This window comes from Canis lupus, chromosome 17, assembly GCF_003254725.2.
Source record: "Canis lupus dingo isolate Sandy chromosome 17, ASM325472v2, whole genome shotgun sequence".
Classification (NCBI taxonomy): domain Eukaryota; kingdom Metazoa; phylum Chordata; class Mammalia; order Carnivora; family Canidae; genus Canis; species Canis lupus.
In genome coordinates this window covers 62,049,129-62,065,387 of record NC_064259.1, presented here as the reverse complement: position 1 = coordinate 62,065,387, position 16,259 = coordinate 62,049,129, and the positions used below count along the sequence as shown (strand labels likewise).

Genomic DNA, 16,259 nt, shown 5'->3' with positions numbered 1-16,259 from the left:
TTGAAAAAGCTGCCTGGGAATTTCTCACATTCCACTTATGCCTCCCCATCTCTTCCCCAACCTCCATCTGTCATTAATAACCAGGGTTGTCTGTTTGGTCATACTGTACTAATTGAATAGATTCCTCACTTCTGTTGTCCATGAGAGAAGCACTTGTTTTTTATAGCTACACTTCAGAAACATAGTCCTGTCCCTTAGCTTCTGCATTTGATTTAATGCAGAGCAAACATTTTTATTTAACAAATATTTTTGAGCACGTACTATATGCCTAGTGCTCTACCAGTCACATAATATTCAAAAACGGTTAGGAGTAAGACAGATCTTGCCCTCAAAAGTTCACATTCTGGGGATCCTTGAGTGGCTCTGCAGTTTAGCGCCTGCCTTTGGCCCAGGGCGTGCTCCTGGAGTCCCGGGATCGAGTCCCACATCGGGCTCCCTGCATGGAACCTGCTTCTCCCTCTGCCTGTGTCTCTGCCTCTCTCTCTCTCTCTCTCTCTCTCTCTCTCTGTGTGTGTCTCTCATGAATAAATAAATAAAATCTTTAAAAAAGAAAAAAGGAGTTCACATTCTGATATAGGAAATTAATGGCTACCATATATGGTGTTACGTGTCGTCCTCGGATAACAGTTAAATGCACAGAAGGTAGAGCAGGTATGAATCCCAAATGCATAACCTTGAATGAGTTCCCTAAACTCTTTGTGCTTCTGTTTCCTCATCTATAAAATAGGAATAAGAACAGTATTTACCTCTTAAGGTGGTTCTGAGCATGCAAATTAACAGGTATAAAGTGTTTACAATGCTATTTGGCAAATGGCTGCCAATAAATACTAGCTTTCATTGTTATGAATAATGATGTACATGTTATATTCATGGAAACATATTCATAGGTGGTGTAAAAGAGGGAATGCTCACCTCTTGGTTGATAGAGAAAGTCAAGGCCATGGGAAGAACTTTCAAAGCAGAGGATGCATTAGAAGTGGATCTTAAAGCGTTAGGAAAAATTAAATCAGACAGATGATAATTTCAGAGGAGCAAGAAGGCACACCTGGTAGAAAGAACAAAATGTGAAAAACCATAGATGCATGAAGTTCCAGGGGCCAGAGAACAGGTACGAATGGCTAGAACATAGAATATTTGTGGGGTAGTAACAAGAGATGAGGTTGTTAGGGGAGCAGGCATGAGAAGAATGATTTTCAAAAAGAAATTGAGTGTTTGTATCCTGTGTTGCTGAAAAGTCCAGAAAGGCAGAAATTGAAAAGTGTGCACTGAAGTTGACAATATGGAAGTCACTTGTCACTCTAGCAAAAGCGTGGGGAAAGGATGTAAAAATGCAATGGAACAAAGAGGGAATGGTAGGTGATGAAGTAGAGGTAGTGGATATGGGCAACTGTTTTCATAGCGTTGACTGAAAGAGGGCAGGCAGAGGAGGCTAAGTGGAGAGAAACATGAATCTCTACTGCACATAATGGAAACTGAGACTTTGGTAAAGATAAGCCTTTTGCTCAGAGACCTAGTGAGTGTCAAGCCAAAATTTGCACTTAGTTTTACTGAGTTTAAATTCACAATTCTTTGTATTGTAACATAGAATTCTCGAATGCCCACGTCTCTGTGGCACATATCGAGGGAGATTTCTCTTCCTCACTAAACTCTAAGCTCCTTGAGGGCAGAAACCATGTGTATGTTACTGATCTAGATAACCAGGCACTCTCCTATGAGCTGGGCATTAAAAGGAGAATAATGACTCAGCCTTTGTCTTTCAGGAGCTCATGATTTAGGCAGGGAAATAGACACCTAATTTTAGTACAGTATGATAATAGACATAACAAAGGAAAGAGGAATTAAATCTGACAGTGGAAAGGGCAAGAAAAGCTTCTTAGAAGTGATAGAAGTTGTGCAAGTTCTTGGAGATTGATGGCCACCATTTACTGAGATAACTGGGTCCAGTGCTCGATTGGATGCTTTGCACACACCCTCTCATCTAAGACTCAGAATATCTCTGCAAGGTCCCCTTTCAGATGTCTCGATGGCATCAAGTTGCAGTCATTTGATTCATCCATTCCAAGGTGATGCTCACCACAAGGACAGAAGTACTCAACTTTATGAGTCAGAAGCCTCCTTCTATAGACAGTATGTGTGTTTGTGCTCATCTGCATTTATTGAGCAGTTACTATTGGTCAAGCTCTGTTGCCTGTGCTTTTGATGCTTGCCCTAGTTTAGTCTCTGTGGCCATTGCATGAATAAGGTACTATTATCCCTATTTTGTAGATAGAGTATTTGAGATTTTAAAAGGTCAAAGAACATCCCAAGATCACTCAAGAAAATCACCCAGCATGGATTTAAAATCAGGAATTTTAGAATCAAAGACACTTCCTCTCTGTTTTTCTTATTCTCACTTTTCCTGTGTTTAATTCTGGTAAAACCTAATTCTGAGCGACTTCTCATTAGCTTTGACTATTTTATTAGTATTTCTCAAAATTAGATACATTGTTAAATGTCAGAGGCTTAACAAGAGCTCCACAGTGCACAGAGAGGTCACCACAAGCAGACTGGCTGGCTGGCCAGCTCTGGGAGGCACCCCCAAAACTGTCTCCATCTGGTGAATGTGCTGCCATCTGGAGTCTAGTCCTCTAGTTTGAGAAGCCCAAAATAGCTGATTTTTCCTTCTTTCTTTCTTCTTTCCTTTCTTTATTTTCTTTATTTGTTTCATGCCGAGTGCCTTTATTTGTAAGAGATCAGCAAACCTGGGAAGAACAGGTCAAGTAAAGTAGACCTATTCCTGCCGCAAGCCAGCCTTTGTGAGTACCTTCCGGGCAGGCCTCCCTCTTGTGGGAGCTCTTTACACCACACAGTCCTTGCTGCCATAGGGGGCAGCCCCCAACCACTACTCTTTTCTAACAACATGCTTTAATGTTTACTTCCTAGATCCCTTTGCTAATAACGGCAGCAGAGCCTATGGGCGTATAACTCTGGCCTGGATACTAGTGTTGAGGGTGAGCTGGGTAGGAAACAAATCACCTTTGTTTATGTAAGTCATTAGGGAAATGAGCATCAAAACCACAGCCAGATATTACTCCTGCCCACCAGAGGGGCTAGAACTGAAAAAGCACACAGTTATCAGTGTGGGCCACGCTGCAGAGAAATTGGAGCTCTCACCCATGCTGGTGGAAAAGTAAAATGGCGCAGCCTCTTTGGAAAAGTTTGACAGCTTTTCAAAAGAGTAAACATAGTTGCTGTATGTTTAGGACAACTGCTGCACTTCTAGTCCTAGTCTCTACATAAGCGGAATGAAAATGTATGCCTGCACAAAACCTTGCACATGAATGGTAGTAACAGCATCACTCGTAATGGCCAAAAAGTGGAAACAACCTACATGTCCATCAACTGAAAAATGGATAAGTAAAATGTGATATATCCCTACAGTGGAATATTATTTGGCAGTGAAAAGGAACAAAGTACTCACACATGCTCAAACACAGATGAACCTCAAAAACACTACACTCAGTGAAAGAAATCATTCAAAATTCCACATATTCCATGACTCTGTTTCTGTGAAATGTCCAGATTAGGCACTATAAACAGAAAGTAGATTGGTGCTTGCCTAACACTAGGGTGTGAGTGCAGATGAGAGAGAAATGGGGAGTGGCTGCTAACAGGCATGGGGATTTCGCAGAAGGGTTTCATGGGGTGCCGGGTAGAGGGGCTCCTACAATCTGGTGGTGGTTGCACAACATTGACTTATATACTTTAAATGTCTGAATTCTATCATATGTGATTCTATCTCAATAAAACTATTAAATATTTGGCAGCAAATATCAGACCATCTTCATAAAAGTTCATTTAAACAGTGCTTTGTAAATTATTAATCGCACAATTTGATCTTTTCATGGCTCCCAGAAGTACCCTCATGGCAGCCACAGTCGAGAAGGAGGAGGGGAAAGAGAAAGAGCTGTATAAATTCATTATTTGCAAATATGGATCATTTTCAGTTTTACGATCATCTGAGGATGCCTCGGAAAATAAGCTTTTCAATGGAGCTGTATGTGTTTTCTTCTGAAAGTATTCACTGAACACGAGTACAAGGGAAGAAACGTGAAGCCCTTTACTGATAGTATTTTCAATTAGGATATGGCATCTCTCATGAACAAAGCAATGAGGGGGTGATAGAGTAGGTGCTTTTACCTTTCAAATAACATAGAGGAGTCCTATCAGAGAGACATGAGGCATTGGCTAAGTTTTTAAGTGATTTAGTTTATGAATTTAAATTATGTTTTGTAATATTAGATTCTAATGTGCTTCCCTTTATGGTTTGTTATATATAAGTTATATAGACTCTCTTAGAGGTTGACTTTGAGGGCCATGTTCATTGTTTTTATTTTTGTCCTCAACCCCATTTCTCATTTTGGTATAGATATGGAAAAATCCCACTTTACTCGAGATCCATCGCAGCTGAAAGGTGTCCTGATTCGAGCATCCTTGAAGAAAAGCACAATGGGGTTTGGTTTTACCATTATTGGTGGAGATAGGCCTGATGAGTTCTTACAAGTGAAAAATGTGCTGAAAGATGGTCCTGCAGCTCAGGATGGGAAAATTGCACCAGGTAACGAATTTCTCAGAATTATTTGAAGAGCAATGATACTATAATAAAAAGTATGGTGAAAAGGTTTTGTTTATATATATATTTATAAAACATATAATAAATATGTATTTACATATCTAATAACTGTATATGCATATATTATACATATAGTTTATATATAGAGAGAACTAGATTATACAACTGGGAAGGGGGATTTCTGTATTAAAATAGTTTATTGTCTAAATTCAATGCATGCTAATTTTGAGAGAGGGCCATTTTTTACAAGTGCGTACTTAGAGAAAGCATACTAAATGTATTGATTTTGTGAGTAATTTGTATCATCTCAAGATAGCTCCTCGACTGTGCTTAAGATAAAGATTATTAATCATCCCAGAGAATGGTTTGGTTGTTTTTCTTTGATGATGTAGGGTACTTGGGGAGCTATCTAACATGTACCTATAATCTTTTCTGAAAAATGATCCATCATGGTGTTTATGGTGATTTCAAACAAAAGATGCCCCACAGCTTTTTCCCAAGTTTTGTTGTTTGATATGGTTTGCTTTTTGCTTCCTTAGTCTCACTGGTTGTTAGTAAAATTAAACTCCTACGTTAAGAATTACAGACATGAAATTACCATTTTTACAGGGCCATATAAATTTGTCTTTTGTATCATTTTCCCAAAGTCTTTGCTTGGTAATTGTTAGATATTTTTATATGGCCGACAGTTTTTATGGCTGAGGGGGTTAGAGGAAGTTACACTTATGGGGGAGCTTTTAGCACTTTTTCCCAGACAGATATTACTATGCCTTGAAGGTCACTTCTTGCCCTGCTTGCTAGTGCAAATGCATTTCCCCCATTTGGATAATTCAGTTGTCATAGTACTTTTTTTTTTTTTTTTTTTTTTTTTTATTCATGAGAGACAGACAGACAGACAGAGAGAGAGAGAGAGGCAGAGACAATAGGCAGAGGGAGAAGCAGGCTCCATGCAGGGAGCCCGACATGGGACTCCATCTCATCAGGTCTCCAGCACCACACCCTGGGCTGAAGGTGGCGCTAAACCGCTCAGCCATCTGGGCCACTCCATAATACTTTTAATGGCAGATATCAACTTATTTTCAATTAGGATATGGCATCTCTCATATTCTGCTTTCTCATTTAAGACTTAACATAAGACTTAAAACAAGAAAACAAGATAATCAAAAGTTATATTTATAAGGAAAATTTTCACTATTACTTTGTAAGATTAACAAACCCTGGAGAGTTAAAATTATCAGTAAAACCTTTAAGCTCTCAGTTTTGACTTTTCTTTAACATTTTATCCACAAAACACATTTTGTAGGTATTCTGTGTGCTGTCAGGGTTTCATAACATAGATGCAGATTTGTCTAAAACTGATGTCTAATTTACATAGCAATACCATACTTCCACGGAAATTCTGGAAACTTGACTAGGGGAGGAAGAATCCAAACCTTGTTTCTTGGGCAGCCCTGGTGGCTCAGCAGTTTGGCGCCACCTTCGGTCCAGGGCGTGATCCTGGAGACCTGGGATCGAGTTCCACGTAGGGCTCCCTGCATGGAGCCTGCTTCTCCCTCTGCCTGTGTCTCTGCCTCTCTCTCTCTCTGTGTGTCTCTCATGAATTAATAAGTAAAATCTTTAAAAAAATAAAAATAAAAAAAAACTTTATTAGTCTAATTTCTGCATCTTCTTAGATTATGAAACAAATTTCTGCACACTAACATTTGTTTTTAAATACCATTTGTGTTGATTTTTTAAAGCCTACATGCAATCAGAAAAGATTAAAACACCTTTATTTGGCATTAACCTTTTAAATAATCATATTCAAATAAAAGCAGCAAATGGATGAGACATTAGAGGGCAGATTTTAAAAGTTAAGGCTGCATTAAAAAAATTCACCAACTGATGAATGTCAAGTAGTAATGATTCTGCAACAAAGTGGTTGTAATAATGTAAAATCAGGAAAGCAAAACCAACTCTTTTTTTTTTTTTAAGATTTTATTTATTTATTCATGAGAGACACAGAGAGAGGCAGAGACACAGGCAGAGGGAGAAGCAGGCTCCATGCAGGGAGCCCGACATGGGACTCGATCCCGGGTCCCCAGGATCACACCCCAGGCTGACGGCGGTGCTAAACCCCTAAGCCACCGGGGCTGCCCAAAACTAACTCTAATAAGAATTAGTTTAGCTGACTTTTCAGTGTCTTAAATAATATGTTCTTTGCTTATGTTGAATTTTCTTGTTGCTTGTTTCTCCTTTTGAAATCTGAATTACAATAAATCAAACATCTCTGCAATAAGAAAGATGCTAAAGGAAAATACATTCATAACTTCACATTATTCTAATCATCAGCCTTAACATTTTCAAACTAAAATGAATTTATAGATGCCTTGTAATCACTGGCCTCTTAAAATCAAGTACCATAATGTGGTATTTAAAGATCTCCTGTTTGTGTAAGTAGCTAGCTAGCCAGTGGAGTTATTTGCTCCTCTTCTAAGTGCTGAATACCTACCACCATGGACCTAACTTTCTGTGGCCACTTAAGTATGGCTCAGAAGATAGACTAACAATGACAGTATGAATTCACAGTTATTTTTCAAATGATTCCCTCGAGCTTGAGGTCATAACTCTGTGCCACAAAGATAATTAAGGTTTTATACATTTATGTTCTTTTAAGAGAAGAATCACAGAAGAGAAAATGATGTATCTATGTTCAAAATCTGTCCTTTCTGCAGTTAAGGAATAGTAAGAGGTTTCCAGAATTCAAATTTAGATGATAAATTTTTGTCCCACCGTGCCCCAACAAAAAATGAACTCGGTGGTTTTAATATTTTTAACCTGATTATGTCTTAACAGGTGATGTTATTGTAGATATCAATGGCAACTGTGTCCTTGGTCACACCCATGCAGATGTTGTCCAGATGTTTCAATTGGTACCTGTCAATCAATACGTAAACCTCACTTTATGTCGCGGTTATCCACTTCCTGATGACAATGAAGATTCTGTTGTGGACATTGTTGCTGCTACTCCTGTCATCAATGGACAGTCATTAACCAAGGGAGAGATTTGCATGAATACTCAGGATTTTAAGTCAGGAGCAGTGGTTCTGGAACAGAATGGAAAACCGGGACACGCCTTGATCAGTGACCGTCTCAATGGACCATCGGATCCGAGCGAGCAGAGAGCGTCCCTGGCGTCATCTGGCAGCTCCCAGCCTGAACTAGTGACTGTCCCTCTGATTAAGGGCCCTAAAGGCTTTGGGTTTGCAATTGCTGACAGCCCAACAGGACAGAAGGTCAAAATGATATTGGATAGTCAGTGGTGTCAAGGCCTCCAGAAGGGGGATATAATTAAGGAGATTTACCATCAAAATGTGCAGAATTTAACACATCTCCAAGTGGTAGAGGTGCTAAAGCAGTTTCCAGTAGGTGCAGATGTACCGTTGCTTATCTTGAGAGGAGGTGAGTAAAAGCACAAGGGAAAAAAAACCTTCATCGTTCATGCATTTGTATCTGCTAATCGTCCTTACTTCCAGGGGAGAATCCCTCTTTTCTCAGCCTACTTCACTGGTAGTTCGTGTGCATTTTCCTTCAGGTTCTGTCTCACTGCTTCCGTAAGCAGTATCTTTTGCAGCAGTTTTTTTTAGTTATTAGTGGTCTCATTTGTGTCCATTATGGATTTTCTTCCCTCTATATTCTTTTTAAAATCTGATTTATAGCTGTAGTAATCAGAGAGAGTCACAGCATTGTGCTGCTTCAAATGAAATATATCCTCTTAATTTCATTTTCTCTATTGATGGCAGTTATAGAAATTGACGCTTTCAACTATGGTACTTCATCTGGGCCTCTGTAATGTACCGAAGATGTTTTGAAAGAGCTAGCATCTCTGTGAATAAGCAAAATGTTGAATGGTGTGTTAATCTGTTCTGTAAAGCAATCATGATAGCTTGCGCTCGTAAAGCTTTTATCTCAAGCTTTATTATCTGTCCATAAATGTTAATTAAACCCCACAGTACCCGTGTGAGAGAAATATAATTTTTATTTTCCAAGGTCATCAGCTGACTTGAACTGCTCACAGACATAAATCCAGTTCCAAGGACTGATCATAAAGTTGTGTTTTGATGGGCTTTCTTAAATCCCTACCTATGAATGACTAGTATTTTCGAGAATAAAATTTAGCCCTTCACACTTCTCTCTCTGGCTTTTAGTTTTCATTTTTGAGGCAAATGAGCAGTTTAACTTCATTGGGACATTTTTCATTTTTTTCTTATTTCTTTGAGCAATTCTTGTTTCTTCTCTGGGTGATACAGTAGAATGTGCTCAGAGTAAGATCTATAGAAGATCTCTTTGTGAGTACTGGAAAGTTATCCAAGGTTCCAACAAATATAACAAGGAGACCAGGGTTTGGTGTCAGACAGGACCCATGTCCATTTCCTGCCTTGCTACCTGTCGGTTCTATGGTATGAGGAAATAATGCAATCTATTTGAGTTTTTGTTTACTTGATCTGTAAAGTGGTAGTAACACTTATGCCTTAGGACTGTCATGAAAATAAAGTGAGATAATGTATGGACAAAGCCTGGCACATAGTGGGAGTTGACCATAGGATTTACTAGCCTGCTAAAAGTCGAAGCTAGTTTTGCCATAAACATGAGCAGTATTTGTGATCTGGAAATGCTTCCTCTGTTTTTAAAATATGGCTCATTTTTTTTAAGGTCCTCCTTCACCAACTAAAACTGCCAAAATGGTGAGTACACAGTGGTCCTCAAATGCTTCTTCCTAATCCAGCAAGACAGATGCAGTGCTCCCCTCCGTAAGAACAGCCCTCCGTGGTGGTGATTATCTATTGGGAGAAGTGAGGACGCATACTTCCCTGGGCTTGTATCAGAAACTCTGGGGAAGCATGTGTGTTAGAAGAGGTGGGGTTTCTGTTAAATAGACAGAAGGGTTAAGTATTTCTGTTGAATTATAGAGGCACATATGACCAGTAATCCTGTCCTCTAAATGGTAAAGCACAAGCACACTGAAGTGACTACTTAGAAGTCTTTTGCTTTCTTCATGTTTCCGAGGAGGGTAAGGAAATCGCTAAATGTTAGGGCAGATAATAAACACTCTTCCATCTTCTCCCTGACACCCAAAGACAAGCAGTGGTAGCTTCCCATAATTTCCTGGGGACTGCAAACACCCACATTTAGATAATCTTCTTAATGATGGATTAAGCAAGACTTTCTAGAGTAACTGTGGCCTCTGGGCTCAATTGGCTTGTTATCAAAGTGATAGGCTGTCAGACTTAAAAGGTTTTCTTTGGCATTCTTCTGACTGAGTAGCCTATTTCAGGACCCGTATAGCCAATAAGACCTAACAAAGGGTACAGCAAACAGTGCCAGGAAAGAAAGTGTGCTAGGTATAAGATATGAGGCTGCTGAGATCTCCACAACGAATGTGGGTATGGCTACAAAGACAATTACATCTAAAATCATAATTTAGTTCTACTTTGCTTGATTGGGAGTTATCATTGTACATTTTTTCTAATCTAAGTTAAATGTGTCTTAACCAAGTACACATGGCTGTAAGGGTGAACCTCTCCAAGACTGCAGACAGCCTGTGGCTCTGACCCTGCCACCCACCCAGCTTGTAATCCGTTGATGTACCCAGTTAACACAAGAGTTTTATGAACTAATCGGCTATCTGTTAAAAAAAAAAAAAAAAAAAAAAAAAAACTAAGTAAGGCCCTTTTCTGTTTCAGAAAACAGATACAAAGGAAAATTTAGGAAGTTTGGAGGCCATAAATGAGCCCATTCCCCAGCCTATGCCTTTTCCACCCAGCATTATCAGGTCAGGATCTCCAAAATTGGATCCTTCAGAGGTCTACCTGAAATCGAAGACTTTATATGAAGATAAACGTAAGTAGTTGTAGAATATTTCAGGAGCACTTGAGACAAAATACATTTGGATTTTTTGAAAAAACTGGAACCTTCCCATCTTTCAAAACCATATTGAAAAATTATTCCTTCATCCTCATTTTCATATGACTCTGGGCTTCTTCCATTTATTTTCAACATTCATTCCTTCATTTTTTTCAAAACCAGGGACTAAGTGCCTACTATCTACCTAACACCGCAGTAAGTGATGGGAATACAGAGACAAGTAGGTTCTGTAGGCAGTGCGCCACAAAGATGATTAAACCTAAGTGGAAAAGATAAATATATAATAAAAAAAGGTGTGCATAAAAAGTACAAATAAGCCTCACATGGATCCAAAGGAGGAAACGGGCCATTTTAGCAATGGGGGTAGTAGGAAGTATCAGCTACTGTTCACCAAGTCTTTAAAGATGAAGAGGTGTTAAAAAAAAAAGAAGAAGAAGAGGTGTTTATGAGATAAAAAGGGAAGAAAGCAGGAATAACCTTTGCAAATTGACCTTGCATGGCCTGGGTTCTGCAAGTAGCTCAGGTTGGCTGGGTGCAGTTGGCAAGGGAAACCAGAGGGGAGAGTAGGCTCAGCTGGGGAAGGTGGGTTAGGCCATTCTGAGGAAGCTGGAGTCCATCATTGAAAGATAGAGAGCCTTGGGGTGGTTTAACTGTATGTAGGGATGATCGCTTTGGACTTGGGTTTCAGAGAGATTTTCCTGGCAGGAATAGGAGGGATAGTGGATCAGAGGGTGTGCAGCCTGAGGAGGAAAGCAGATTAGACTGCTCAGGGGAGTCCAGCTCAGGGGTGATGAGCCAAGAATGTGCATAAGGCAGAAATTCATTTTTTTGTGCTAATTTACTTAAAATGAGAAATCTTTTCCAAAGTAAAATTGCAGGCTACATAGGCTTGATTTTTTTAAATTAATTTGTTTTTTGAGAAATAGATCTAAATCTACCTTAGAAACTATGTACACAAAAAAATAAAATAAAAAGAAACTATGTACACAAGTGGAAATACTACGTATAGTCAACTTCATAGTTAACCAATTCCAGATCTTTATCTTCATAGACCTAGGCCATATTCAAAAAGATGAAAGCCAGATGTAAGCACATCAAAGCAATAATTTAAATTAATGGAATCATGGAGAATCCCTTTCTTCTGACTTCTCGTTGGGAGCCCAATATATTTTTAGTATTGGTAGAAACTACCTAGTCCCTTTGGGCCACACCCATAAAGTAACTGAGTTGGGGCTCAAGAGTCTTTTATCTCTAAAGTTCTGTAATTCTAATAGGAATCATTTCTCAAAAGAGACTGCTCCTAAGGAACATTATCAAGATCTACCCCACACGGTATCACTTTTTATAGAATCCCCCAATACGTTTCTAGCAAACACTTCTCACTTGTGAATAACATTAATATTTTCTTGAAGATCAAATTATTTTAGTGGTGAAGTAGATTTTCCAGACTTAATATTCTGGTGAATGCAAACCTTAATATTCTGTTTGGGGGACAGAATAGGGTGGGCTAAGGGCCCGGACCCTAGAAACCAAGCCGAGTTGAAATCTCAGCTCTGCCATTGATTTACTTTCTGCCTGATGCTGAGCACTTACCTCAGCCTCAGTTTCTGCAGCTGGAAAATGGGATCTGATGATAGGTGTTAGCAATCATTATTTTCTTCTAAAATAATATCATTTTGCAAAATTAGGTGAAGCGAATACGGAATACTTTTCAGAAACAGGTTTTAGCTTGGGAGTAGAATTAAGGCATCTTTTGGGCTTTCTTTCTAGGATTTGTCCACATGTTAATTTAGGTAAATTGTGCCTATCAAATGTCTAACTTAAATTGGATGATTCTGAATTTAGTGTCATAACATTGATCTGGAAGCATTAGGACGTAATGGCAGTATTAATGCTGAATACATGGAAGTGGGGGAAATGTGCCTGAGCAATCTCGATACAAAGTTTTATTTAGAGTCAGATTAGGATTGAATTTTTTTAGGAGTATGCTCTCATATAAGTTTGCACAAACCAGAAGTTTCTGAGGTTATAGTTTATTGAACCCTATAATATTATCCTACTAAATAATTGCATTGTTTTATTGTAATCCTTTTCAAGTAAGTCAAAGTATTTTATTTTATTTATTTACTTTTATATTTTCTGGTTCTCCTTAGCACCAAACACCAAGGACTTGGATGTTTTTCTTCGGAAACAGGAGTCGGGGTTTGGCTTCCGGGTACTGGGAGGAGAGGGACCGGATCAGTCTGTAAGTTCAGCTACTTCAGAATTTGGCTACTCCTATGAACTTTCAGGTGGCCATTTGGTAGAATATGGTGGTTTTGTTTTATTTGATTTTTTCTTTTTTAAGATTTTGTTAAAACTGTCTTCTCGGCATCTCACTAATGTAGGCAGGATTGCATTTCTGTTTGTGTGGTGGTCTCGCAGTTACCATGGTGTGGCTGAGGCCAGAACTGAGTGTGTCCACCATAAGTTGACCCATCATTAATTTCTGTATTTCTCTAGGTGCCTGCAGCTTATTTTCAATTTTTATTTCCCTTTGCCTTTGGTAAATTTGAAGACTTTTGCCTTCTGTAAGAAAGAAGCATCCTGTTTACCACAATCAGTCTGTTTGAATGAATGCTCCATAAGCAGGTGGCATGAGTCTGCGCATATTATGTCACCTACTCTTATTAATGGGTTGACATTTTTCATGCTCAGTCCTTTGGGTGCCATTTCATCTGCTGTACCTATGAAACTAGGAAAATATAAAATAATTGAGGTTTCTGTTCTGAAAGCATAAGGGTTATGTTTGTAAAGCATTTAAAATCTAGAACTTTATACACAATTCTCACATAAGTTTTGAGAACACATGTAATGGGTTCTATTTTTAAGTTTTGCCCTTAGTTTGAATGACAGAGAAGTAATATGCTTTTTTGTTAAGTTGGAGAACATATTTAAGTTCTTTACTGTATAGTATAAGAAAGACAAAAAAAAAGACATTATTATCAAGCTTGAAAGGTAACAATAATCTTTTAAAATGACAGGCTTCTTTCTATTTCTGAATAGAACAGTTGATTTATGTATTATAAATGTGATCTAATTAGCCATATTTGCTATAGTAAAACAGTTATCAGAGACAAAGCTTAAGGCAGGTTGACTTATGCAGGGCAAATAGACAATACCTTGATTGTTCTTGGTAGAAGACGTGATTTTGTTTTATTGCTTCCTATTTTGTTGATACAGTCAGTGGTGACTAAGACATTTTAAGAATTTATCTCAGGGGCGCCTGGGTGGCTCAATCAATTAGGCATCTGCCTTTGGCTCAGGTCTAGATCCCAGGGTCCTGGGAGTGAACCCCACATCATGTTCCCCGCTAAGCAGGGAGCCTGTTTCTCCCTCTACCTGCTGCTCCCCCTGCTTGTGTTTTCTCTCTTTCTCTCTCTCTGTCTCTCTCAAATAAATAAAGTCTTTAAAAAAAAAAAAAAAGAGGAGGAGTTTATCTCAATGTGGGAGAAACCTTTCTCTTAAATGTCAAGTTTTAGCAGCTCTGAAATTAGCGCAGACATTCAGGATTCCATAATTACAGGATTCTAACTGCTGGCAAACAAAACGAACAGATCCACTTACCTAGATGTGAGTGGACCTCAGGCCACTCTCTTCTCCCCTAAGATATCACTGCTCTGAGACTTAGGAACAAGAAATGCTTCTCTGTTGTATATACTGAATTTCTACTAATAGCCATATGTTACAGGAGTATCTTAAGAATTATCCTGGTTGCTGTGAACAGTGTGTAGAAAAACCTTTGCTGATGGCATTCGGTATACTTTTTGTGCTTTTTAGTAGCTACTCCACAGAACTGCATTTTTTTTAGTGCATTTGTTTTGTTGTATTGATAGAAGTGAATGTGGCACTTCTAAAGTTCTTGAATAGCTTTGCATTTTCCATCTTGGTTGTACTCATCCCTGAAGATCCAGAAGAGATCATGTAGTGTAGTTATGTGAAGTGCCATTTTGGAGAATAGTCGCTTTCTAAGATACTACCTTTCTCAGGTGTTCATAATTGAACTGCAAAAATCTGTTGGTTTCCTTAGCACTAGATCAGGAAGTCTTTAACTTAGTAGGGAAGGGTCATGGTAGATCTTAGTTGACTGTGTAGATTGACTGATCTTAGTTGACTGTATAGACCAACCTATACTTTGGTATCTTATCAGATCTACATTGGAGCCATCATCCCTCTGGGTGCAGCAGAGAAGGATGGTCGGCTCCGTGCAGCAGACGAACTGATGTGCATTGATGGAATTCCTGTCAAAGGGAAGTCACACAAACAAGTCTTGGACCTCATGACAACTGCTGCTCGAAATGGCCATGTGCTTTTAACTGTCAGAAGAAAGATCTTCTATGGTGGTATGTGAACTTGTTCCTGCTCTGATAGGTTAATAAAGAAACAAAGACACTTAGTCTATTTTCTATATGGTTTTGCAGATTACTATGTTTTAATAGTGTATGAGATAAGCCATTTAGTGTGGTCCAGGGCCTCATGGTGGAAGGCCATATAAGGTCAAAAGGATCCAGAAATAATTCTGCTATCAAAAAAGAGAAAGAAATTTGGTGCCCCTATATTAAGATTACATGAACATATTGACAGACTTTGCCAATGTGGTATTGGGTATTGTGGATGGGAATATCAAGTTAAGTCTGTTTTCTTAAAAACAAATACAGTTAGTTTTTTAGTCATATCAAGATATCCCTTTAGCTGAATATCAAAAGATTTTGTTTGGGTCCTGATGATCCTAAATATTCAAAGAGAGCAGAATGTTTCTGCTTGTTAAGTATTAATATGATATAATATAACATTTAAGAAAACCATTCATTGAGTGCTTACTCTGTCTCAGACATATAGGTTCTTTTATGTAGTCTTTATGACACTATGATGTAAGTACTGTCATTATTCAGTTTTATAGTTACCCACAGAATAGTTAAGGGACACACAGCTGGTAAGTAGTAGGACCAGGATTAAAACATGGAGTTTAATTATAGAGCCTGGGGTCTAAACCATTACATGAGGATATAAATACACTTTTCTCATCAATAACTCTGTGAGTATTATATCGGAATTTTCAGAAGTGAATTCTTGCCACTTTAAGATTTTAAAAAGACAATCCTATAGCACAAGAATGTAAGCTTCATAAAGGGATATTTACCCACTGAGTTAACTGCTATTTCCCCAATACATAAAACGGTGACTGCCTGGCACAGAGTGGACATCAGTGAATGTTTGTGGACTTGATGAATATTTGCATTACTCTTAAAATGAGGCGCTGTGTTTTTGATTGCAGCATCCAAAGTAAAGGCCTGCCTGTTTTCTTAAGTATCAGACATTTAGGGCAGCTCTGGTGGCTCAGCGGTTTAGCACCGCCTTCAGCCCAGGGCATGATCCTGGAGACCTGGGATCAAGTCCCACATCGGGCTCCCTGCATGGAGCCTGCTTCTTCCTCTGCCTGTGTCTCTACCTCTCTCTGTCTCTCATGAAATAAATAAAATATTTTAAAATAAATAAATAAATAAATATCAAGCATTTAGAGACACATACAGATTTTAATGCAGTGTTGGTTGTGTTGGGGTCGGAACATAACCACATGAAGTAAAAAATGTGATGTGCAACTAGAGGTTGGTTCTCTCCCTAAAGCATCATGAAGTTTCATAGTAGTTTGATATTATTGGAGTCATTTAGCTAGTTCATTATAACCATACATTATACCAAAAGA

At 38.6% G+C, this 16,259-nt stretch overlaps 1 protein-coding gene across 4 annotated transcripts in view; it reads left to right on the top strand.

Moving 5' to 3' along the window:
• The window catches only part of MAGI3 (membrane associated guanylate kinase, WW and PDZ domain containing 3), a 237,202-nt gene that overhangs the window by 184,421 nt on the left and 36,522 nt on the right, over nt 1–16,259 (top strand). For all 4 annotated transcript variants that reach the window (XM_049096157.1, XM_049096158.1, XM_025452933.3 and 1 more), the window contains exons 9-14: nt 4,409–4,597; nt 7,448–8,053; nt 9,305–9,336; nt 10,336–10,492; nt 12,670–12,761; nt 14,706–14,898. In XM_049096157.1, the coding sequence (XP_048952114.1) occupies nt 4,409–4,597; nt 7,448–8,053; nt 9,305–9,336; nt 10,336–10,492; nt 12,670–12,761; nt 14,706–14,898 (1,269 nt within the window). The remainder of the gene's footprint in view (nt 1–4,408; nt 4,598–7,447; nt 8,054–9,304; nt 9,337–10,335; nt 10,493–12,669; nt 12,762–14,705; nt 14,899–16,259) is intronic.